The 25,440-nt window shown below is 41.5% G+C and overlaps 1 protein-coding gene across 4 annotated transcripts in view; it reads right to left on the bottom strand.

Annotated features, from left to right (window-relative positions):
• Nucleotides 1-10,236: 10,236 nt before the first annotated feature.
• DDHD1 (DDHD domain containing 1) overlaps nucleotides 10,237-25,440 on the bottom strand; it is a 38,540-nt gene continuing 23,336 nt past the window's right edge. For 2 of the 4 annotated variants that reach the window (XM_072116140.1, XM_072116143.1), the window contains 3 exons: nucleotides 24,695-24,938; nucleotides 24,298-24,491; nucleotides 10,237-10,983 (listed from right to left, as the gene is read on the bottom strand). In XM_072116140.1, the coding sequence (XP_071972241.1) occupies nucleotides 10,789-10,983; nucleotides 24,298-24,491; nucleotides 24,695-24,938 (633 nt within the window). In that variant the 3' untranslated portion in view covers nucleotides 10,237-10,788. Of the gene's footprint in view, nucleotides 10,984-24,296; nucleotides 24,492-24,694; nucleotides 24,939-25,440 lie in introns of all 4 variants that reach the window. The other 2 variants (XM_072116142.1, XM_072116144.1) reach the window with 1 other exon arrangement.

Genomic DNA, 25,440 nt, shown 5'->3' with positions numbered 1-25,440 from the left:
CCCTGCTTCTCCCTCTTATGACACAGCTATTGTTGACCAATCAGAACTGAGAAATTTGGACACGTGGCACATAAGAACCAGATCACTTGATACCAAGCCTGAAGAGATTCAGGTTCTTCCTGGTACTTTTCAGCACTGGGAGGGGGAGGTAGATTGGCTGCACGCCCCCATATATGGCTATACATCCTCATGGGCGGCTATGGTGATGCGATGGTGCTCCAGCGATGTAACTACAGTGCTAGCAGCCATAGCAACTGCTATGGGGCCCACAGTGTCAGGGGGCCTTGGATTCCGACCTAACACACTAATGAATAGAGAATGTGTATCTTTATATATATATTATGCTGCACATTGTACAACATAACATGTACTGTATATAACATTGCACATCATGAATTGACAGCTCAGATAAGTAATGTCAGGGGAGAGGGAAGGGACAGCAGAATGACAGGACTAAGGATTTGTAATCTCTAATTCCTGCTGTGTATCTTCCCCATGTGGTCAGCAACTACTGGGACAGATCTGAGTGTGTAAATGTATATATCAGTGCATAAATGTGCATGCACAAATGTATAAAAGTGTTTGTATACAAATATGTATATTTTCAAAGGGGGTAGAGGGCCCAATTAAGTCTGCTATGGGGCCCTGCACCCCTGATGTGCTCTATCTTTCCCCATGATTGCGATTCCTGCTTCTTGTGTAAAAAGAAGCCTTAACAAAGTGGCTTATTCAGACTTGTAGGCACAGCTCATTAGAGACTAGCAACTGTATGGCATCCATCCCCGGCCTCCACTGAGTGTACGTTCTGGGTGTTTCCGCAGTGATGTAACTGTCCATATAAGGATAGTTACATCACCTATGAAACAACCAAAACATTGACAGCAATGAATGACTAGTTCCATCTGCAAAGAGTTTGTATGTTCTCTCCGTGTTTGTGTGGGTTTACCTCCGGGTCCTCTGGTTTCCTCCCACAATCCAAAACGTACTGGTAGGTTGATTAAAATTTTGTGAGCCCCATTGGGGACAAGGACCAATTTGGCAAGCTCTGTGCAGCGCTACGTAATTTGTGTGCGCTATATAAATAAAGAATTATCATAATTATTGTTCCATATGCTCCTCTTCTCCTGGAGTGACGTGGATTCTATGCAGGGAGGCAGGTGGTGTGACATCATCATACTGGCCAATATCATGAATAGTGGCGCAGATGAAGGTTTTTTTTGCGCTGCTCTCCCTGTCAATCTTTGTCTTGAAGACACAGATCCAATAGATTTTTCTCATAGTATTGATCTGCCCGCATATGGCAAGTCCATACTTCTGGTAATCTGCCGTCCGCTAAAGGCTCTTCAATCTGCCAACTGAGGTAAGATACTCATTTTGCCTCATGACAGATACAGCCCTACTTCCTCCTACATGCATGAATATAACTTTAATATTGACTTGTATGTATAAGAATAAAACTACTATAATTCTACATTCTATGTGAAAAAATATAACAATTATAAATCTGCCTCCTATGTACAAGAATATAACTATAACATATAACTACTATAATACTATCTCCTATATATAAGAATATAACAACTATAATTACGTCACTATGTACATGAATATAACTACTATAATACTGCCCCCTATGTACAAGAATATAACTATTATAATACTGCCCCTATGTACAAGAATATAACTTCTATAATACTGTCCCATATGTACAAGAATATAAGTATAACATATAACTACTATAATACTATCCCCTATATATAAGAATATAACAACTATAATTACATCACTATGTACATGAATATAACTACTATAATACTGCCCCCTATGTACAAGAATATAACTATTATAATACTGCCCCTATGTACAAGAATATAACTTCTATAATACTGTCCCATATGTACAAGAATAGAACTACTATAATACTGCCTCCTATGTATAATAGAACTACTAAAATACTGTCCCCCATGTACAAGAATATAACTACTATAATACTGCCCCCTATGTACAAGAATATAATTACTATAATGCTGACCCCTATGTACAAGAATATAACTACTATAATACTGCTCCCTATGTACAAGAATATAACTACTATAATACTGCCCCCTATGTACAAGACTATAACTACTATAATACTGCCCCCTATGTACAAGAATATAACTATTATAATACTGCTCCCTATGTACAAGAATATATCTACTATAATACTGCCCCCTATGTACAGGAATATATAACTACTATAATACTGCCCCCTATGTACAGGAATATAACTACTATAACACTGCCCCCTATGTACAGGAATATATAACTACTATAATACTGCCCCCTATGTACAGGAATATAACTACTATAATACTGCCCCCTATGTACAAGAATATAACTACTATAATACTGCCCCCTATGTACAAGAATATAACTACTATAATACTGCCCCCTATGTACAAGAATATAACTACTATAATACTGCTCCCTATGTACAAGAATATAACTACTATAATACTGCCCCCTATGTACAAGAATATAACTACTATAATACTGCCTACTATGTACACGAATATAACTACTATAATACTGCTCCCTATGTACAAGAATATAACTACTATAATACTGCCCCCTATGTACAAGAATATAACTACTATAATACTGCCTACTATGTACACGAATATAACTACTATAATACTGCCCCCTATGTACAAGAATATAATTACTATAATACTGCCCCCTATGTACAAGAATATAACTACTATAATACTGCCTACTATGTACAAGAATATAACTACTATAATACTGCTCCCTATGTACAAGACTATAACTACTATAATACTGCCCCCTATGTACAGGAATATAACTACTATAATACTGCCCCCTATGTACAAGTATGTCATATACAGAATGTGCCTTTGGACTAACATTGCTCTAAACTATTGTGTCACTTGGTTCTGTGTTGGTTGTAAGGAAGGGGGCCTGTGGTAGTAGTAAGGTCATAACGTTACTGCCAAAATAGCTCCATATTATGCAGCATGAAATGATATCAAGGCTAAAACAGTGAAATATTTGTGCTATTTCAGCACTTGACACATAGATCTGTCGATGACATGTTTCCAGTACTCAAAGCGCACAGATATAAAGCAGCTGTGTAAACTGGGAGAAGCATTCCTAACTACTGGTATGTATGTAGGTACTGGAAAACTTTCACTATAGGACCTCAGCCTAGACTTTCACCCATATGTGAGGGGAGAGGAAGGGGGGAGGTGCTAAAATATTTATAATGAGATGAAAAAGCTGACAGCTTCAGACTCCCACTGATAGTAATATGTGTAAACACTGAGGTGGTTTTATGGTTCTCCATAAATCTAGTCTTTCTGCTTGTAGCGTGTCAGGATTGGTTTTTAGGATGCATCATCTGTTATGGTTCATTCTGTAGTGATGTAAGGAGCACAACTTCACTTTTCTACATCTGCTTATTATAGGAACTTAGTGAATACGTTGTGTTACATACTCAGCACTCCTATTCCCATAGGAGCCACCTGTATAGAAATAGGTGATGACATCATCAAACATCACTGCAGATGCCGCCCAGGACAGTATATAATCCTTAGGTTAGGAATAACTTGCTACTTCTAAGGAAGACTCCATTGAGTGTGAAACGCATAGCTAAGCTGTTTTCTCTGATTTTCTCTTCTCCATCTGTACTTTACCATTGTACTATGACTTCTGGAGGTTGTTTTAATGAAATTAATAATAATAAATAATAATTCCTTCATTTATATATTACGCAGCGCAACACAGAGCAGAAATCAGTCCCTGTCCCCATGGGCCCCACAATCTAATCAACTTACCAGTATGTTTTGGAGTGTGGGAGGAAACCGGAGGAAACCCATGCAAACGTCTTTATATATTAAGCGGGAGCTGGTTACGCATGATGAGGGATTTTAGGAAACGGAACACATCTCTGGATAGGATTGGAGTATGAGTCGTGCAGGATTTATAATGCAAATTATCTGGCAAATTTACATTTAAAAGTCCTAATTTTATTTTTCTGTGCACAGAGGTGTAAAGACACTTGTTTTCTGCATAGAAAATTGTACTTCTTAGTGACTGTATTCAATATTTCATGATATATACTGCAAAGCTTGAAGAAAATTCCAAATGCAGTTAAATTGATGAAAAAATGCATTGGCACAAATTTCTTGTGGGTTTATTTTTATAGCTTCCACGTTGCACTCCAAATGACACCTTCACTTTATTCTTTGGGTTTGTACGATCAAGCAGATACCAAATTTGTATAGGTTTTATAATGTATTAATAGCTTAAAAACAAAAAAGCCACCATTTTGCCTTAGGCCTCATTCCCAGGGGCGTGTGCCTGCCCATACCAGATCTCGGGCGAGCACAGGGCTGGGATGAGGAGGGGGTGCGCTCTTCACCCCTCCTCCCTTGGACACGGTGCGGTGCTGCACTGCGTGCTCGCCACTTTGTGACCAGGAGCCGTACTCACGGCCCCCAGTACTGCCCAGTGAATGAGCCCTTATTCTAATACCAATTACCGTATATACTCGAGTATAAGCCGAGGCCCCTAATTTTACCACAAAATACTAGGAAAACCTATTGACTCGAGTAGAAGCCGAGGGTGGGAAATGCATTGGTCACAGCCTTCCCAGTATATAGCCTGCCAGACCCTGCCCCAGTGTATATAGCCTGCAGACCCTGCCCCAGTGTATATAGCCTGCCAGACCCTGCCCCAGTGTATATAGCCTGCCAGACCCTGCCCCAGTGTATATAGCCTGCCGCCGCTGCCGGACAGATCGCACAGAAGATATACCGGGGTCGCCGGAAAGGTGAGTTTAGATATATTTATTTTTTTGACTCGAGTATAAGCCGAGTTTGGGTTTTTCAGCACATTTTTTTGTGCTGAAAAACTAGGCTTATACTCGAGTATAAGGTACTTTTTCATTGAGAGTTTCAGCTCATATTCACATGACTTTTTTTTCTACAAAAAATATAAATTACTTTTCATACCATACCTGAGGGCTCCACTATTTGAGTGGGTTGACAGGTTCCTTTTTCAAAAGGTTATTCATGGCACCAATATCAATGCGAGAGCAGTGGTGCCACTACACACAGGATGAAGGGCCAGAAACTGCTACTTTACGACTAAAGCTCCCTGCTTCCATCTGTACCCTGTATGCAGTAGCGCTCTCAGCATGGCACGCCCAAATAACATCCATTATTAATCTACGATATTTTATGGATAGGTCTTTACATTCACTTGGAAAACCTTTTAGTAAGCAGGAATTGGCACTTTTCTGTAATAAGATCAGTTATTAAGTTATTGCTATTAAAACAATTATTACATTTTAAATAGAATTTTTTAGTTTTAAGTCTTCAGCTCATATGCCGAGATTGCATTTTCATAGCGGTGGACAACAAACATTTCTGTGCAGTGCAAGGCCTCATGCACTCAGAACGTAAGTGTGTGATGTGAGCTAGCCGCCCAGGAGCAGCTCCACGGTACACATTGACATCTGTTGTGCATGCACCAGGTCTCACCACATTAATTAATTGTGGCCACTAATAGAGCAGCTCCTTTGCCGCTTTGTGGCAAAGCCATTCATCTGCACTGTGCATCGGCAGGGTGAATGGAGCTCACCTGGGAATGTCTTATGGGCCGCAAGCGATAGCACACAGCCTGTTGCTTGCAGCCCAAAAACTGCACACTTTTTTTTTTAGGTTTTAGAGTTGTGTTGCTATTGGATAATGTGGGGCAGGCACTGTGACTAAATTGGCTACTTTGGGTGCAGTAGGCGGCCACTATGACTATATTGGATACTGTGTGGGGTTACTGTGGATATATTGACTACAGTAGGTGACCACTTTTACTATATGGTCTACTATGTAATGTTGATCTCTAGGGGAACAATAGAACAGTATTCATTTTGTGATAAAAAGGTGGAGAAAATTATGTAAAAGAGTGGAACCTAAAATTTTTGTGTTGCTAAATCTTAAGAAAACTAAAGATTTTGTGAGTGATTACTGGAGTTACGGTAAGTGTTGATATTGCGCATAAGGTAACAATTTTCCACTCAATGCTCAATATTTATACACGGAGGATGGTTCGATTTTTAAGTACTAAACTTGGTTCTGGTGCTGTATTTATATACTGAGCTTGGTTCAAGGGCTGTATTTATGATATGATCTTAGCTCAGGTGCTGTATTTAGCTTGATTCTAGTGCTGTATGTGTTCTACCTTCTGGATCCATTAATTTTGATTGGATTGTTAAAGGTGCTGTATATTATATTTATCCATAAATGAAAGGGAAAAAAAAAAAAAAAAATAATTAATAATAATAATAATAAATATATATATATATATATATATATATATATATATATATATATATATATATTAGTCCAAAGGAAACTTGAAGCAGTACAGCAGGTTCTTCAAAAAGCAGCTAATTTATAATATAATAAGTGCAAAGCCGTAAATGAATCCAGGCAGAAAGGATCCTCCAGCCTTTTCATCTTTAATATATACACTCACTGGCCACTTTATTAGGTACACCTGTCCAACTGCTCGTTAACACTTAATTTCTAATCAGCCAATCACATGGCGGCAACTCAGTGCATTTAGGCATGTAGACATGGTCAAGACAATCTCCTGCAGTTCAAACCGAGCATGAGTATGGGGAAGAAAGGTGATTTGAGTGCCTTTGAACGTGGCATGGGTGTTGGTGCCAGAAGGGCTGGTCTGAGTATTTCAGAAACTGCTGATCTACTGGGAATTTCACGCACAACCATCTCTAGGGTTTACAGAGAATGGTCCGAAAAAGAAAAAACATCCAGTGAGCGGCAGTTCTGTGGGCGGAAATGCCTTGTTGATGCCAGAGGTCAGAGGAGAATGGGCAGACTGGTTCGAGCTGATAGAAAGGCAACAGTGACTCAAATCGCCACCCGTTACAACCAAGGTAGGCAGAAGAGCATCTCTGAACGCACAGTACGTCAAACTTTGAGGCAGATGGACTACAGCAGCAGAAGACCACACCGGGTGCCACTCCTTTCAGCTAAGAACAGGAAACTGAGGCTACAATTTGCACAAACTCATCGAAATTGGACAGTAGAAGATTGGAAAAACGTTGCCTGGTCTGATGAGACTCAATTTCTGCTGCGACATTCGGATGGTAGGGTCAGAATTTGGCGTCAACAACATGAAAGCATGGATCCATCCTGCCTTGTATCAACGGTTCAGGCTGGTGGTGGTGGTGTCATGGTGTGGGGAATATTTTCTTGGCACTCTTTGGGCCCCTTGGTACCAATTGAGCATCGTTGCAACGCCACAGCCTACCTGAGTATTGTTGCTGACCATGTCCATCCCTTTATGACCACGATGTACCCAACATCTGATGGCTACTTTCAGCAGGATAATGCGCCATGTCATAAAGCTGGAATCATCTCAGACTGGTTTCTTGAACATGACATTGAGGTCACTGTACTCAAATGGCCTCCACAGTCACCAGATCTCAATCCAATAGAGCATCTTTGGGATGTGGTGGAACGGGAGATTCGCATCATGGATGTGCAGCCGACAAATCTGCGGCAACTGTGTGATGCCATCATGTCAATATGGACCAAAATCTCTGAGGAATGCTTCCAGCACCTTGTTGAATCTATGCCACGAAGAATTGAGGCAGTTCTGAAGGCAAAAGGGAGTCCAACCCGTTACTAGCATGGTGTACCTAATAAAGTGGCCTATTGACTGGAGTAGAAGGCGAGAGAGGGAAATGCATTGTTCACAGCCTCCCCACAGTATATAGTCAGTATATAGTCAGCACCCCACTGCCCAGCCTTAAAAAAACAAAAACTCTGTACTCACCTTTCCGACAACCCCGTAGGTCCTCTTCTGTCTTCAGCTCCGGATCTGGTACCCTGTGCGGTCCCGTCGCACACACGATGACGTCAGCCGCTTGCTGACATTGTAGTGTGTGCCAATGATGCCGCACAAACTATGATGTCGGCAAGCAGCTGACGTCATGGTTTGTGCGATGGGACCATGCATGGAGTCGAAGACAGAGACGAAGATGTAGAGAGAAGAGGACCAGCGAGGGAGTCGGAAAGGTGAGTACAGAGGTTTTTCAGCACAGTTTTTGACTCGCAGTATATATGCTATTTGAAATTCTAGGATAAAAACCTATGAAGTTGGAAAATGTTAAATCACTTTTAAAATACAATAAAGTTGATTTGCATAGTCTATTAATGTAATATTTTAAATACAGGCAGTCCCCGGGTTACGTACAAGATGGGGTCCATCGGTTTGTTCTTAAGTTGAAACTGTATTTTTTATTATTGTAACTCCAGACAAAAAAAATGTTTTTTTGTCCCAGTGACAATTGGATTTTCAAAATTTGAGCTGCAATGGGACCAAGGATTATCAACTCAACTTCATTACAGACGCATTACAGCTGATCACTGCAGTCTGGGACTATAGAAAAGCATCCAGAGGTCACAGTGAGCAGAGGGGTCCATCTTTAACTAGGGGTCGTCTGTAAATCGGGTGTCCTTAAGTAGCGACCGTTTGTATTGTAATTGTTTATTAGAGTAGGTTTAATTTTTTTTTCACTCAAAGTTTAAAAATTGGTCAAGCAAGAGGGTTTACGTAGAAATTAGGGCATATGAATCACCTCTGCTCTGATGATTGTCAGATTTATTTAGTCCTCAGGCGCTGGTCACAGCAGGGACAGCGGAGAGCTTCAAGAAGGGTCTAGATGCCTTTTTACACCTAAATAACATCGATGGTTATGTTATATAGAATTGTTTCCCCTACATCCCTCCCTCATCCAATCCCTTCCCTTCCTTGGTTGAACTTGATGGACATGTGTTTTTTTTCAACCATATAAACTACGATACTATGACTGTTCTGCCTGGGCATACACCAAGTACAATAAGGAGAAGAAAAGTATATGGATGATGAAAAAAAAAAAGCTAACAATTTGCTTTTAAGTAAATGACCATTTTTTAATTCACGTTCCTTCTATTTGGTTTGTATATACACATACAGTGTCTGCAATTCACACTGTAAATCCATCACTGTCGTATATTTTTCTTTGGGATTTTCAGGCTTTAGTGGTATCCAGTAGCTCAGCACATTAATAGGGTTTAGATACCGTGACTGCCTGTCATGTGAGGAATGTGTATGTCTGTGATGTCAGCATGTGCTTCTAATTTCTTCCATATGGTGGACCTGCAATTAGTGGTAGTCAGCAGTATCATCTCAAGAGGACAAATATCCCAAGTAGTTATTGGTATTTTGGCAGAGAGGATTTCAATAACAATGTTTGCCCCTGGTTTCAACAGATGCTCCCCATAGACAAAGGTTAGGTTATCAATCTGCCAGGTCATGCTTTTCCTTTATATAAACTTACTATTAAGGGCTGCTATATAATATACTCCTGTGAACTTCATACTACTGGAGCAGAAAACAAGCTGTATTCCATTATGAAAAAAATATATTAAAGGAAATCTACCATCAAAATCAGTCATGATATCCCTGGGGCACTTACTTATAGATCCAGGCACCATGACTGTGGTTATATCTATATTTGTAAAAAAATGGCCTTCTTCCTTCTAAGATGAACTATTAAAAATTATGCTAATGAGCCTGAAGGGCTCTGGGGAAGATGTTACCAGAGACGTGCGTGCTATAGCTTCACTTCAGGGTAGTGTCGGGCAGGAGCAGAGTGACACAATGTAACAGGCTGTGAAGCTACAGGATGGTGGGGCTGTGGGAAGCTCTTGAGGTTCATTAGCATAATGTTAAATATAGATTTTAGAAGGAAGGAGGCCATAGAGTAAGTGCCCTGGTTTATACGTCCTTAATTTTAATGGTAGATTTCCTTTAAAGAAAAGAAATAATAATGCATTTTTTTTTTGCATAAGTTGGGGATATGTCATTAAGTTAGGTGCAAACAAACCACAAGTTAATGTGTTTTCCTATGGGAACATACCATAGTCACTACTACAATGTGTTCTTCAAGCTCCATCACTTAGCTAGCTCCCAGAGATTTACCATGACAGCTTGCCCTAAAAACCTTTGCCACATGCTCCATTAACTGCAATCAGATGTTCTCACTAATATTTGTGGGGTCTCTATATCCCAGTCCTCCCCTCCCACTAGCAGATCACATATCAGTAGCTGCTAGGACACATTTTAGACATTTTTTAAATAATTCCATTCACGCTCTTGTATGTGAAACCACAAAGATTTATTGACTTTTTGTAATGAAAATATTACTGAGAGTGTGCCAGGTCCACAGTTATTTTAGTACAAAGATATGTATTTTAGGAAATAAACTCCAAAATATGTAGAAAATGAATAGGTTTCCTGGACCCAAAAAAGTAGTAAAAAAAATAAATTAAAACAGAACTATGAGAAGTATTAATAAGCTAAAATTAGATCACGCTAGTCTGAAGCTTTCGTAGTTTTATTGTTTTTGTTAGACAGAATACACTCCTGAATAGCTCACTAGGTCAATGCAAACCCTTACACCATCGCTGAGCAGCAGACACGTGGCGGCCTCCTCCCACAACGCCTATAGGTCACCTAAAGAGATGTCGATGAGGTTAGGCACTCGCATATACATACTACATCAGGCAACTATGGAAATGTCTCTATTGCTGTTATGTCGAAAATGAAGGGAGGGGGTGAACAAACTGATAAGAAGTAACTTATAGAAAGATTAAGGTGCTTTCTAGGAACAGAAGAAAACATTCACACATGCTTCATCAATGTCCTCTATAGTTCATCTACACCTAGCTTGTCTTCATCTTCCAGCTGGCCATCTTTATACAAGAACGTCAGGAGGAATAGGGCCACATCCATGGAGGACCAGTATGCCGTGTGTGACGTCATGGCTGACCAGTATCTGCTTTCTACTAGCCCTTCTCGTAGCTCAAAGTCAATCCGATGCTCCAGGTCCACTGCAAGATCAGTGTAAAAAAAGACAAAATCCTCATATAGTTATTGCAGTCTGTATCAATATTAGCATAATTCTGCATGGTTCAGGTATTCATCACTAGTAGAATGACCTCTACAATATATGATACTGTAGAGTATATAGGTCTGGACTGTGGGTATGGAGTGGATGCACATGGCATATAGATAGGAAAACAGCAGTCATACAGTACCAAATAACACCATTTCAAACCACATGTACAGCCACAAATCTTGAGGTTCTGTATTTTAGATATTATGCAGACACAGTGGGCCACATTTATCAGAACTAGTGCAGTCAGTACTGTGCAGTTTGCCTGTGGAGAGTGCAGGGAGTGGTACATTAATCGTAACTGGTGCACGGTCATCTGGTGCCCCCTGCACTGCTCAGGAAGTGTGCACCATTTTTGTTTGGTGCCCTTTGTTCATGCTGCAAAATTTCACCCGTTCTTTTCAGTGCAAAGTCATACAGAAAACTGGTGCAAACGCTTTAATAAATGTGGGCCTATGTGTCTACATGGTCACAGAGCATAACGCTGCAGTCTGTATTATGATCATACAGGGTAAGCTTTACTACAAACCCTTTAAGAGAGGGTCCGCTACAGGATTAACAGCTTATAGGCAGAATATTAGGCGATTTACCAATATACATCTCTTAGTGGTTCTGCTCCACTTTCTTGATATGTTAAAGAAAAGCCTCCTGTCTTTTACCTCATCAGCCAGAGATTCCCGTCCATAAAATGGCTGCAAATGTCATGTGATCTCTAACTGTTCTAACTGATCAATCACCCTGTCAGGACCGTGATCATATACCAGTGGTGGCGAACCTATGGCACGGGTGCCAGAGGTGGCAATCTGAGCACTCTGTGGGCATCCAGGCCATCACCCCAGCACAGAATTTACAGACAGGACTCAAAACCACATCCTGCCATCCCTGGCCACCCAGGATGTGCTGTGATCAGGACTATTTTAATCTTTAGCTGCTTGGAGCTATAGGTGGAGAAAGGAGGTGCAGACAAGGCTGCGTTATTAATGGAGCTCTTGCTCTGGGTCCCATTGTTTTTCCTGTTCAGGGGACCCTGGAAGGAAGCTACAGTGATAAAAGAAATGGGAGAAATTCAGATTAACTGTATTGGTGTCTTCAGGACACTGATACAATTAAAAGCCGTGAAAAAACAGGCAGCAACATGTTACTGCTTAAATTGCCATGTTGGCACTTAAATAAGTGGGTTTGGTTGTAGTTTGGACACTTGGTCTCTAAAGATTTGCCATCACTGCCATATACTCATGTATGCTATAATATGATCCTGGCAGGGCGATTGTTCATGGACAGTTAGAGATCACATGACCCTCCATCTCCAGCCATTTTATGGATAGGAACGTCTGGCTTATAAGGTAAAAGACAGGAGGCTTCACTTTACAGATCAATAAAGCAGAGCAGAATCTTTAAAAGAAGTATATTGGTAAACTACCTAATATCCTGCCCCCCCCCATACTTACACACTCATTACAAAATACATGAGGTAAAGTGGTAAAGACATGTTTTACTTGACAAAGGCATATGAGAGATAGTGTTTTATTGCAGTAGTAGTTGAAGTTTCCAATGGCCTAATTTATATGGTACAATGGCATAATACTAAAAATAACTAACAACAGGGTTACAGAATAAATCATCGATTCTGCTACTTTTTTTTAAAATCAACATCTTAATGACCACTGTAACAGGTTTTTATGGTGGCTGTTGAAGGAACTTCTGATGTGATACTTGTGCCGCATCACAAGGCGATTTCAGAACCTAGTGCTGGGCTCTGTTATCACAGTCCAGACCCGGGACTAACAACTGGGATCAGTAAAGCTCTGATTCACGATGTTTAATGCCTTAGGCACCACAGTAAAATATGGACCACTGTTCCTAAGCCCATCGGAAGCAGGTGCCAGAAGCTCTATATTACACCCTCTTCTAACCCTTATACGCCACAGTCCAGCATGATTGCGGTGTGTAATGGGATTCTACATGTTTCCAGTGTTGATCAGCCCCCCCTCCCTGTGAAGTTACCGGGAGAATCCAATCCTTCCTGTGTCAGCTTTGGGGTCCAATGTATGCCCTGGGGCTGTCCAGTACACCCAGCCTCCTGTCCCTGCCTCTAAGCTGCTATTAAATGAGCAAAACTGTGAATGCCAATTGAATGCATTTTCCTAAAAAAATTACAGTTTCTAAACTGCACTTCCATTTTGATTTAACCCCCTGAGAAACACTTAAAGGTTCAACAGATTTTGTAAAAGTTGTTGTACATACATTAAGGGGTGCAGTTTCTATAGTGGGGTAATTTTTAGGGTATTACTATTAGTTAGGCGCCTCAAAGAGTCGTGGCAAATTTCATGAAAATGAGGAAAATCGCACCTAAGTTCTGAGCCTAATAATATTGTAGAAAAATGAGAGGATCTATAAAAAAAAAACATTCCAACAAAGCAGACATTCTGAAAATATTAGTTATCAAGCTATTTGGGTGGTCCCACTATCTGCCTGGAAAACAAAACATTTCAAACTTTGAAAACTGAGAATTTTTCCGAATTTTTGCCAAATTACCCCCCCTTTTTTTTAAATGAAATACAAAATGCATCACTAAAATTTTTCAACTAACATGAAGTACAAAGTGTCACGAGAAAACACTCCTAAAAATAACCTGGATACGTTACAGCTTTCCAAAGTTATAACCAATTATCATGACATGTCAGATTCTAAAAATACAGCCTGGTGACAAAGGTGAAAACAGGCGCTGGAGGAAAGAAAAATAGATTCTCTAGGCTGTCCCGCTGCATGGAGAGGGCTCAAGGGCTGAGCCCTCTCCATAGCCGGTAAGTCTTTGCTGCATATTGCAGCAAAGGCTTACCGGTAACACCCGCGATCGGTGCTAGCACCGATCACGGGCGATGTCACAGCGATTGCTGCCGGCAGCCTCAAAAAAATGGCGGCGCATGGGCGCCGTCATCTTGCCTAGGATCGTCGCTCCCCGTGACATCATCGGGGAGTGGCGATCTGTCTCCATGGTAGCCTCGGGTCTTCCGAAGACCCGAGGCTATTTCGTTTTAACCCCTTCATTACAATGTGCTGATAGCACATTGTAATGAATGAGGAGGAAAATCCCCATATACTGCCATACTGTAGATTGGCAGTATATGATAGGATCCATCAGACAACCTAGGGTTAAAGTACCCTAGGGAGTCTGAAAAATAGAAAAAAATAAAAAGTTAAAAAAAAATTATAATAAAAAACCTTAAAAAATTCAAATCACCCCCCTTTCCCTAGAACAGACATAACTATAAATAAACAGTAAAAATCATAAACACATTAGGTATTGACACGTCCGAAAATGCCCGATCTATCAAAATATATTAACGGCTTTTCAATGCGTTTAACCCCGTAACGGAAAATAGCGCCCAAAGTCGAAAATGGCCCTTTTTTGCCATTTTGAAAAATATAAAAAAAAATCTATAAAAAGTGATCAAAAGGTCGTACAGTCCTAAAAATGATAACATTGAAAATATTATCAAATGTCGCAAATAATGACACCACCCACAGCTCTGTGCACCAAAGTATAAAAAAGTTATTAGTGCCAGAAGATGGCAAAATAAAAAAAAAAATTTTGTACAGGTGGTTTTAAATTTTTGTAAATATATGAAAACATTATAAAACCTATACAAATTTGGTATCCCCGTAATCGTACCGACCCAAAGAATAAAGTTTACAAGTAATTTGGGGCGCTCAGTGAAAGCCGTAATATCCAAGCCCACAAGAAAATGGTGCAATTGCGGTTTTCACCATTTTCACTGCATTTGGAATTTTTTTTCCGCTTCCGAGTACATGGCATGGAATATTTAATACCATCACTATGAAATGCAATTGGTTACGCAGAAAACAAGCCGTCACACAGCGCTTTACGTGTAAAAATAAAAAAGTTATAGATTTTTGAGGGTGGGGAGTGAAAAATGGACATGAAAAACCAGGAAAGGGCCCGGTCCTTAACCGGTTAAAAAGACAACAAACGTACAGGTTTTCTACTTTAGTTTTACTACTTTATCAAATAAATACACCTGGTATGTTTATGCGTCTCCATATTCTGAGAGCTATAGGGGTTCTCCGCTCGTAGCAAATAAGGCCATATCCAAAAGGATCAGGTCTAACTTGCTGATCGGTTGGGGACTCAGTGATGGAACCCACGTGGATCCCAAGAACTAGGGTACTAGTTGCCCCCGAGCTGACCCTAGCAGTGTCCGGTACACGGCTCCATCAGCGTCATAGAGATGAACAAAGCAGCCGACGCATGTGTGACTGGTTGCTGAGGTCCCCACGGTCACAACGGAGGTACAATTGACCTCCACTCTCATGATCCGCGGGGGTCCTATCATTGCGACCCACACCGATCAGCAAGTCAGGCCCTATCCTTTGGCTTTTTTATTGCAGGATAAGATAATGGTTAGATTGGTACTATTTTGTTGTACATTAACTTTTTGTTATAATTTTTTTTGAGTGGTAAGAAGCACTAAAATTACAATTTTGTGATTCACAGCATGATTACAATAATGTAATATCCTTTTAGCCTAGGTAGCTACGGGCGTGCCAATATCCAATTTTCATTATTTAATTTTTGATACACTGTATAGCTACTTATGGGGAAAAACTTTATTTTCTGTGCCACTAGGGGACATACACATAAAGTACTGTGATCCTTCTGCATGGATTAAAAGTGGTGATGAGTAGGGAACTGACTGGCCTGAGGCTGCCTATTATATATTTAATAGGGAGTCGTTCAAGAGTCACAAGAGGTGGCTCCACTTAGTGAGTGGAACCTAATGATCCAGCTCACTAAGAGTCAGACTTGTTGAGATGGTCTGTAGGGTGTGCAGTGACTCAACTTCAGGCCATCTGATAGGGATTTTTATGCAGGGCCCCAACAATTAACCCTTTCATGGTTGTCCCGGTACCAGGAACTTAAACATAAAACCAAAACACGTCAGTCTCTTAATGCAGAGGTCCCCAACCTTTTTTGCACCAGGGACCGGCTTTAAGCTAGATCCTATGGGGTGGGGTTATGGAGGGGTGGAGCTTAGTGCATACTTATCATATAATTATGACATTTATAATGAGAATGTGATTCAACTTACCATAGATTCAGAATGAGTGGGAGCACCAGGCTTGTTTCCCTGAATCAGTGGGAGCACTGGGCTTGTTTTCCTGCAACAAAACGGTCCCATCTAGGGGTGATGGGAGACAGTGAAACCCGAAGTGTTTCCTTATGTCCAGTCTACTCCGTAATCTCGTTTTTGCTGTTGTCATGGCAGAAAACCCAGTTTCACAAAGATAGGATGTTGGAAAAGGAAGCAGAGTTTTCAGTGCTTTGGTGGCGATCCCAGGATATTCAGCCTGGACTTTAATCCAGAATGTTGGGAGATCTGAAGTCTCAAACATACTTTTAAGGCTACCATCATTTGCAATCTCAAGCAGTTGGTCTTCTTCAAGCATGGACAAGGTCGATTCACCTGGCTCCTTCACAAATGGGTTGCGAATCCATTCCTTCCTAGTTCGTGGGTCTTTTGTGGTCGGAAAATAGCTGCTGCTTAGCAGCGCTACACACTGAACTCCGGTACTGGGAGCCGCGTCACTGAAGCCAGTCTGCTGCCCCAGCACGCCCCACATAACATGTTCTGCCGGGGGCGTGTCAGTAAGGAGAGCCTGCCGTCCCACCCCGTCAGGAACACACCATGCTGTGCAGGAGGACCGCGTCACTAAGACCCGCCCCGTGACGTACAACAGGTACCATGCTGTGCTGTGGAGGGCTGCGTCACTAAGACCCGCCTGACGCCCCCCCCCCATCCTGCATAATGTTCTCTGCCGGGAGCTGCGAGCTGTCACGGCTATGGCAGAAAACATTATAAATCCACACAGAGGGAGCTCTGACCAGGCGCAGGGCCGCGGAGCTAGCTGTCAGCGGTGCCGCGGACCGGCTGATAAACTCCAACGGCCCGGTCCTGGTCCGCGGACCGGCGGTTGGGGACCTCTGCCCTAGAATATACAGCTCTCAGAAAGAAATCACCTGAGTGCAGCGACGAGATGAGGGGTAGGCAGCCATAGCAGATTGCCTAGGGTGCCACCTCTGCACTGGTCTGGGGAAGCAGGTGCAAAAGAAGTAGTGGGTAAAGAACTTGATTAAAGCTGCTGTCCCCTGCCAAGGTTACAGCAGCACCACCTGTCCCACAGACAGTCTGCGACAGTCTTGGTAGGAGGCCAGACAGAGCTGTAACCTGCTGTGCTCGTCCCTTTCCCCTTCTACGAAGAGCTGTGATGTAGCAGGGACAGATAGAAATGGGGAGGGCTGTGCAGTGACTGTAAGACCAAGTCAGAGTTGCCATGTGCCCTTCACATCAGAATTACTGCTATCCCCTTGTTTAACCCTTTAAGGACCTGGCCCTTTTTTTTTTTTCCACTCACCACAAAAATCTTTAACAATTTTTTTTTTTTTTTTTTTCACATAAAGAGCTGTGTAACGGCTTGTTTTCTGCTTTTCAAACTGCACTTCATAGTAATGGTATTTTTTCTTCCATGCCGTGTACTGGGAAGCAGGAAAAAAAATTCCATATGCAGCGAAACAACGCATTTGCGCCGTTTTCTTGTGGGCTTGGTTTTTTCGGCTTTCTCTGTTTGCCACAAATGACCAGTCTACTTCCTGTTCAAATTTTTTTTCTTCAGATTTTGCCATCTTCTGGCAGTAATAACTTTTTCATATTTTGGTGTAGGAGCTGTGGGTGGTGTCATTTTTTGCGTCTTCAGATGAAGTTGTCAATGCTAGCACTTTTAGGGCGGTACGACCTTCTGATCACTTTTAATAGAATTTTTTTATATTTTTCAAAATGGCAAAAAAGTACCGATTGCCGCTCCCCGATGACGTCACAGGGAGTGGCAGTCTCCAACAAGATGGCGGTGCCCATGCGATATGCAGCAAAGACTTACCGGCTATGGAAAGGGCTCAGCCCGTGAGCCCTCTCCATGCACCCACAGCCGACCTGTTACTTGCTATTATGTCACGGGTCGTGAAAGGGTTAAAAGATGAAGCTGACTAATGCTGAAAAGTATAGTGAGCAAGGATATATGTGTGTGTATGTCTGTATTTTATATATATATATATATATATATATATATATATATATATATACACACACACACACATACATAATATGTACTATTCATACATGTGTAATATATGCATGTATAATATATGTATACACATATATATATATATATATATATATATATATATATATATATGTCTGTAGCACAGCTCTTCTCAGTAAAGAAGCATTTGACAAGGTTTACAATAATAGTGTTGTCTGTTAGTCTATCCTATTATGGAATAGGATAATGGACACCTTTAACTGACAGTAAATGGATGCCCCTCCATTGTCATCTCTTTGCATGTATGCAAATTTACCTCCCATTACAGTTCCATTATATACTATGCCAAAAAAGCACTGCAACACGTTATTTTTTTTAGCTATAAATAATAGAAACCCCCCACTAATGCTGGCGTGAACTTGGCCTTAACTGCTGATATTCCTGTTGACAATCTCCACAGAATGGATCTTGTAGGGAGAAGCAGTACACAGAAGTTATTTAAACGGATCAGGAGGGACACAGCAAATATTCTATAATATGTTCTTATTAGAACATGAGGAGGACTTGAATTAATTGTAAAGCAAATATATGTAAAATATGAGGGGAGGGTGGTGTCATTTTCTTAACCTACCTAGGGTGTCAAAGTACCCTGTCTGGATGTCTTATACATGAGAAGCACAAACACTCGAGCCATGGATCGACCTACAGAAAATATGAGTGCCAGTGACCTTGCAATATAAATAAGGGTGATGTCATGGTAAGTGTTATGGGAGATCATTTTTTTCTTCGTTAATCTCCACTTTCTCTTTTAGAAGATGTATGAGCAGAGCGCTTTCAACAGATGACTTGCGTTTCTTTAATGAAGAGACAATATTGGTTCCTCTCCAAGGGCTGAGATCATTTCCTTAGGTTGAGGATAACAATGGGGCGATGCTGTGCGTATGTAGTGGTTGTCAGAGTACGTAATAGAGCAGCTACTGGCGCAGACAATCAGTGTAAGAATCCCTCCTCTCAGCAGGAATTACTGATCACTATCCGCTCTGCACTCTACAGTCATAACAGGAGATCCTGGAGAAGCAGCTTTGTTTTCTACCTTCTGACAGTGCGCTCAATGCAAAGAGATGAGCTTAGAAAATGAACCCCTTAAGGATGGAGCCAGTCTGTGCCTTAATACCAGTTTCTTTCTTCACCTTGTATGAAAGTTTTCCAGCGTGCAAGGCATGAGAAACTCACAATTCTTCGGGTGCAGGCAATTACAAGTTTCTGATGGGTTTTCACCCTCACACCACTTTTCTGAAAAGGGGGTGGGACAAAGGACGGGACAAAGGACGGGCCAGGGACTCAGTGGGCCGCCATATTTACCACAGTCTGCATCAGGATATCAGCACAGATTATAGCGGTACGGTATTAGACGCCAGGCGTAGATTTCATTCCAGTGCATGCAAGTTGGAACCGCTGAGTAAATCTGGCATGTCGTGGGTTGGGCGAGTGAATATTAAGACTGGTGTACAATGTGGACGTTTTATTAAATGCCCCCTAATGTATTTATTTTGCCACAGTTTGAGAGCATTCGTTTGTCAAATATTTGCTGAAATGCCATTGGTAAAAATAAAGCTCCATGTACACATGCACTGCAGATCATTTCCTTAGGGTGATGCACACATGGACACGTGGCAATGACGCATGCGTTTTCAAACGCATCACAACAGCTGAGAAGAGATTTGCCCGATTACATTACTGTCAACATTGTGTTAAATGCATGTGTTTTGTAAACCCAATGTTTGCAGCAATGTAGTCAGACAAATCTGCTCTTCTCAGCTGTTGTGATGCGTTGCTGTAACTCAGGAAATGCTGAAAAGTATAGTGAGCAAGGATATATGTGTGTGCAGGTCTTTACTAATCATATACATATTTGTGTGTCAGAATTATGCATAATATAAATATATATACACACACACATCTATATATGTGGGTGTATGCCTGTACTATTCATATGTGTGTAATATACGCATGTATAATATATATCTGTGTATACATGTCTGTAGCACAGCTGTTCTCAGTAAAGAAGCATTAGACGAGGTTCTCACCAGTAGTGCTGTCTGTTAGTCCATCACGTTATGGAATAGGATAATGGACACCTTTAACTGACAGTTTCAAAGCGCATGTGTAGGGTTGCGTTCACACAGTTTTTCAGATGTAGTTTTCAAAGCCATAAGCAGGCGTGAATTATAATTGGCGAGTATATACCACGGAGAGGTGCTGCTGCTCCTTTTTTTTACTCCACTCCTAGTTAGGAAATCGAAAACTGCATCTGAATAACTGAGTGCACCCTCAACGCCAAATGTGAACGCACCGTAAATGTCAAGGTCGTTATGTTGTCCTATGTGAATATATCCTTAAATGAATAAACTAGCAGCATTTTAAGCTTATTTGATAAATTGTATATATTCTAAAGTACAGAATAAAAATATAAATGAGATAACTGTAAACACTGAGGGTGCAGCCACATGTGGCGTCTGTATTGCGTATTCCATGGAGACGCAAGAGATCGGTAACCAGTCCCCAATGTCTTGCATTTAAACAACGAAAATTTCTTAAAGGGAGCGTTCACATGGTGCGTTCTAGTTGCGTTTTCATAGCGGTTTACAACAGCTGAGGAGAGATGATTTGCCTTGTTACAGTACTGTTAACACTTGTGTTTACAAAACGCATCTCAAACGTGCGGTTAGCACATGTGTTTGTTAACATAGGTGTTAACATAGATGTAACAAAACAGCACGTGTTAACTCATTGTTAATGCGTGCATTAACATTGCATTTACGATGCGTTTGGTAAATGCAAGTGTTAACAATGTCATTAGGCAAATCACCTCTCCTCAGCTGTTTCAAAAAGCAATGAAAACGCAACCAAAATGCGCAAATGAACGCGCCCTAACCTCTTGCCACCAAAGCCATTTTTCACCTTCGTGAACAGGCCCTATATTTAGAAGCTGTCAAGTACCACGATAATTGGTTATAACTTTGGAATGCTTTAACATATCCAGGCGATTTTAAAACTTGTGACTTGTGATTTTCTTGTGACACATTGGGGGACATTTACTGTGGGGTTTCTGCCTTTTTTGTGGCGCTTACACTGAAACTGGAGAGACAGAAAAATTAAATGTGTACCACACACACTGGCTAGTACAAAACCAAGCCAACAGAGGAAAGGAAACTTTATATAAATGTCCCCCATTGTACTTCATGTTATTTGAAAAATTTTAATGATAAGAATTGCATTTTGTTCTGAAAAAAAAAATGGAAATTTTGCCAAAATCCTGAAAAATTCTCAAAGTTTGAAATGTTCTACTTTCCAGGGAGATAGTTAGACCACCCAATAGCTGGATAACTAATGTTTTCAGAATGTCTTTATGTTGAGATGGTTTATTTTATGTTTCCTCATATTTTTTTTAAGGCTGTTAGGAGGCTTGGAACTTTATATGCGATTTTTTCAATTTTCATGGAAATTGCCAAGACTCGTGCTTTGAGGGACAACTCAGCTTTCAAGTGACTTTAAGAGGCCTTAATAATAATAAAACACCATAAATTAAAACTACACCCTCAGTGTATGCAAAACAACTTTTAAGAAGTCTGTTACCCCTTTAAAGGTTTCACATGGATTAAAACAAAATGGAATTGCGATTTAGAAACAAATTTTTCTGTATTGGGAAAATGTTTGCTGCCAGTGCCGTGAACATGAAGATAGAAGAGGAGCTGCCTGTGCCGTCGGAATAGTGAGTACGGAGTTCATTTATTTTTTTTATGTACACCTGAGTATAAGCTGAGTGGGGAATTTTAAAGGCAACCTGTCACCGCTGTTCCAAAAAAATGAAACTAAGACAGGTTCCCATAGAGCCCTTTAGTCCTAAGGGCACCCATTTATCAACTAACACTGGCGATGCATAGAAAAGCAAAAAAATCACATTTTATTCTGTACCTGGTAACCGGGAAAACCCAGCGAGTCCACGTGGGAGGATCACCGCGGCTCGAGTCCTCGCCCTTCTCTGTGCACATCAGCCAGCGCACGCCTCCATCTTTCCTACGTCACACGGCTCCCTGGCTTCCTGCTCGCTGATAAGCAGTGACACAGCTGAGAGCAGCCAGTGCGCGTGCGCGGAACTCGGCTGTGCAATGTAGGAAAAATCATACAGTGTGCGTGCGCTGGCTGATGTGCACAGAGGAGGGCGAGGACTCGAGCCGCGGTGATCCTCCCACGTGGACTCGCTGGGTTCTCCCTGGTTACCAGGTACAGAATAAAATGTGATTTTTTGCTTTTCTATGCATCGCCAGTGTAAGTTGATAAATGGGTGCCCTTAGGACTAAAGGGCTCTATGGGAACCTGTCTTAGTTTCATTTTTTTGGAACAGCGGTGACAGGTTCCCTTTAAGCACAAAAATTGTGCTGAAAAACTTGATTTATACCCGAGTACATACGGTAAATGAGGAAAAGCTGTTCAAAGTTTGATACCCAATATAACAAAACCCCATATGTGCGGGTAACCTGCTGTATGGGCACACGGCTGGGCATTGAATGAAAGCATTCAGAGCAGATTTACACTCCAATTGGGGAAACAGGGGGAATCCCCTTAGCGGTTAAACACTTGGGATCAGAGCTTTCCGATTTCATTCGTTAGAGCCAGGGTTGGGCTGTGATAATACAGCCCAAGCCCTGGCACCAGCAGGACGCTAGGTCCTGCAATCATCGTCTGATGCTGCGACATAGAAAGGCATTGTATCAGAAGAAGTATCTCTAATGATCACTGTAAAAAGTTGATACGGCAGTCATTAAGGGGTTAATAACCTGACGAACATATTTAACTGGCAGCCAGACTTTCCAGTTTTCACTGACTTTATATAGTACACACACAGATGCTGCGTGTTTTTGTGTGTGTGTGTGAATATATGTAAGAGACAGATTTGCTAAACTCTGTACAGCTCTGCGTAATTTGTGTGCGATAAAGTAATAATAATAATAATATTATAGATAAACTTTTGTTTGTAAGGGTACATTCATATGGCTCCTATGGGGGCCATGATCTGGTAGCATGATTTTCCACCAGATCACGGTCCCCACGAATCGGTCTCTGCCCTGCCTGCTAATGGAGGAGGGGTGAGGAGCAGCCCTGTGTTCGCCTGGAACTGGTCTGGGCGAGCACCTGGCCATGTGAAGGTAGGAATGTAACACAGTGTCAAAGCTAACAGGGAGGGATGCAGTGCCCGCAGGTTGTGTGGCACAGCCTCTTGTAGGTATACAGACTATGCCTACTGCCATTCTCACAAGGAGATTTTGCTCTCCACTGGCTGCTCTGCAGTAAGCAGAGGATCAGGATATGCAGAGAAGGAGCTGTGGTGAGAATGACACTTAGGTGTCACTGAATAAATGATGGGGCTTGCTTTAGCTCTCCCGTACGTACAGCCGGGCTGCACTCCTCCCTATAGAGCCGAACGTATAGCATAAGTTGCATGAAAGAGGCCTCAGATTGTAGCAAACTCCTCAAAACCTGCCACCAATTATTATTTAAATAGAAAACATTGTATGTTTGTTACAATTCATATAATAAATAAGATACCCCCTTTAAATATTTCCTTGTTAGCATGTACTTTATCATGAAGACAATTGAAAGCGTTCCCATGGCATCTACTTATCCTGCTCTAGTTCCCGATGCTAGCATTGGTTTTGCTGTCCATTTACATACCCTGCTGGTGGTCACAGGGCCCACTACAGGCAGGGCTAGTAAGAAGACAGCAGAAGTGATGCTGGAAACCACATGTTCACCTCTGCTCCATGAGATTTCCCAGAAGTTCTGGAGAATGCCTTTAAAGGGATTTTCCCACAAACAATTTAGGTCCTGTCCTGTGAGTAGGGCCTAACTCTGGGGTCTCCGTGATGAAACTTGCACAGATCACAAGAACAAGGGGTCTGATGTACCTCAGATCTTACCCCTCTTTGTTCCCCGAGGTGAGCAGAGCAACCGGTCGCTCATGTCTATAGAGCTGACAGAGATTGCCGAGTGTATAGGGCTTAACTTGTTTCATGGGATAACCCCTTTAAACACAGGGCATCTTTACATCTCACTTGGCTACACATGCCAGAATGTCCCCCACCTGTGTCCAGTGAGCCGGAGATGCTGTGTGGAATGGTTTGGGACGTTGCAGTACTCTGACTCTGTTTGTCTGTTGACTTTTTGTCTTCCCCTTCAGCTGATTCTTTTACTTCATAACCTTGAGATGCAGTTGCACTAGAACGTGCAAATCTTGAGAACAACATTCCTCCCAGGCCTTTTCCAATGCTAGCAGCACCTAAACAAGAAAGATACACATAATAAACAGTGCTGGGAAGAAAGGTAACTCCAGCTTTGCCGCCATCTAGTGACAGGATTTCATGCAGACATCTGAAGCCCATACAATGCAAAATCATGACACATTTTCCCCGTTAAGAACATTTACTTCACGGTTGTTTTCTAGAGATGACATTTGAAACCCAACATTCCAGCACTCCTTACCTAATATGCTTGCTTTGCCTATATTAGTTATGGACTCTCCATAGTGTCTTCGAGGCAGGACTGGTGAAGTGCTTGGGCTTGGGATGCTCTCTGTATCGGACATTGAGGTAGTATCTTTGGACGGGTTGATGAGACACGGTCTCAAATGCTTGTATGCAATGGGATTTGTTGTGTTGGAGGAGTGGATCTGGACGGGTGAAATGTTGCTGTAGTGCTTCAATATTAATGGCTCCAGTCTGTAGGCCTAAATAACACATAAGTAAATGATGTTTTAAAGGCAGATGAATAGTTACTGAGCCCCAAAGCGGTGGCATTTCTCTAGGATATGGGGCTAAAGTACCTTAATTTTTTTTTTTTGGGGGGGGGGGGGGGGGTACTAGCAATCCCCATCAAGTATTTGGCAGTGTCCATATTTGTCTTCACATTAAATGGTTATTACCAGGTTATAACGTTAAGACATACTGATCAGAAAGAGTGGAGCTGCATAGATTTACTGTTGTGCAGAGCACCACCACCTGGGTGTGCAGGGAACTGCAATCCAGCTCCAATCACTAAAGCACATTTATAGGAAATATGCAAATATTTTTTCCTAGATGAAATAAGGAAACCATGCCTCTTTTTCTGTTTTGTAAGGCAGCCCCCTTACCATCCAGAATTACTTTCTAGGACGCGTAATGGCTACAAGTCTTCAGATGCCTACAAGGAGGCCTTAGTCCCTTCGTTGCAGGGTTTTTTGCTCACAACTT

The sequence above is a fragment of the Engystomops pustulosus genome, chromosome 7 (assembly GCF_040894005.1).
Source record: "Engystomops pustulosus chromosome 7, aEngPut4.maternal, whole genome shotgun sequence".
Classification (NCBI taxonomy): domain Eukaryota; kingdom Metazoa; phylum Chordata; class Amphibia; order Anura; family Leptodactylidae; genus Engystomops; species Engystomops pustulosus.
Note: the sequence above shows the minus strand (reverse complement) of the source record. Positions and strands in the feature narration are given on the sequence as shown.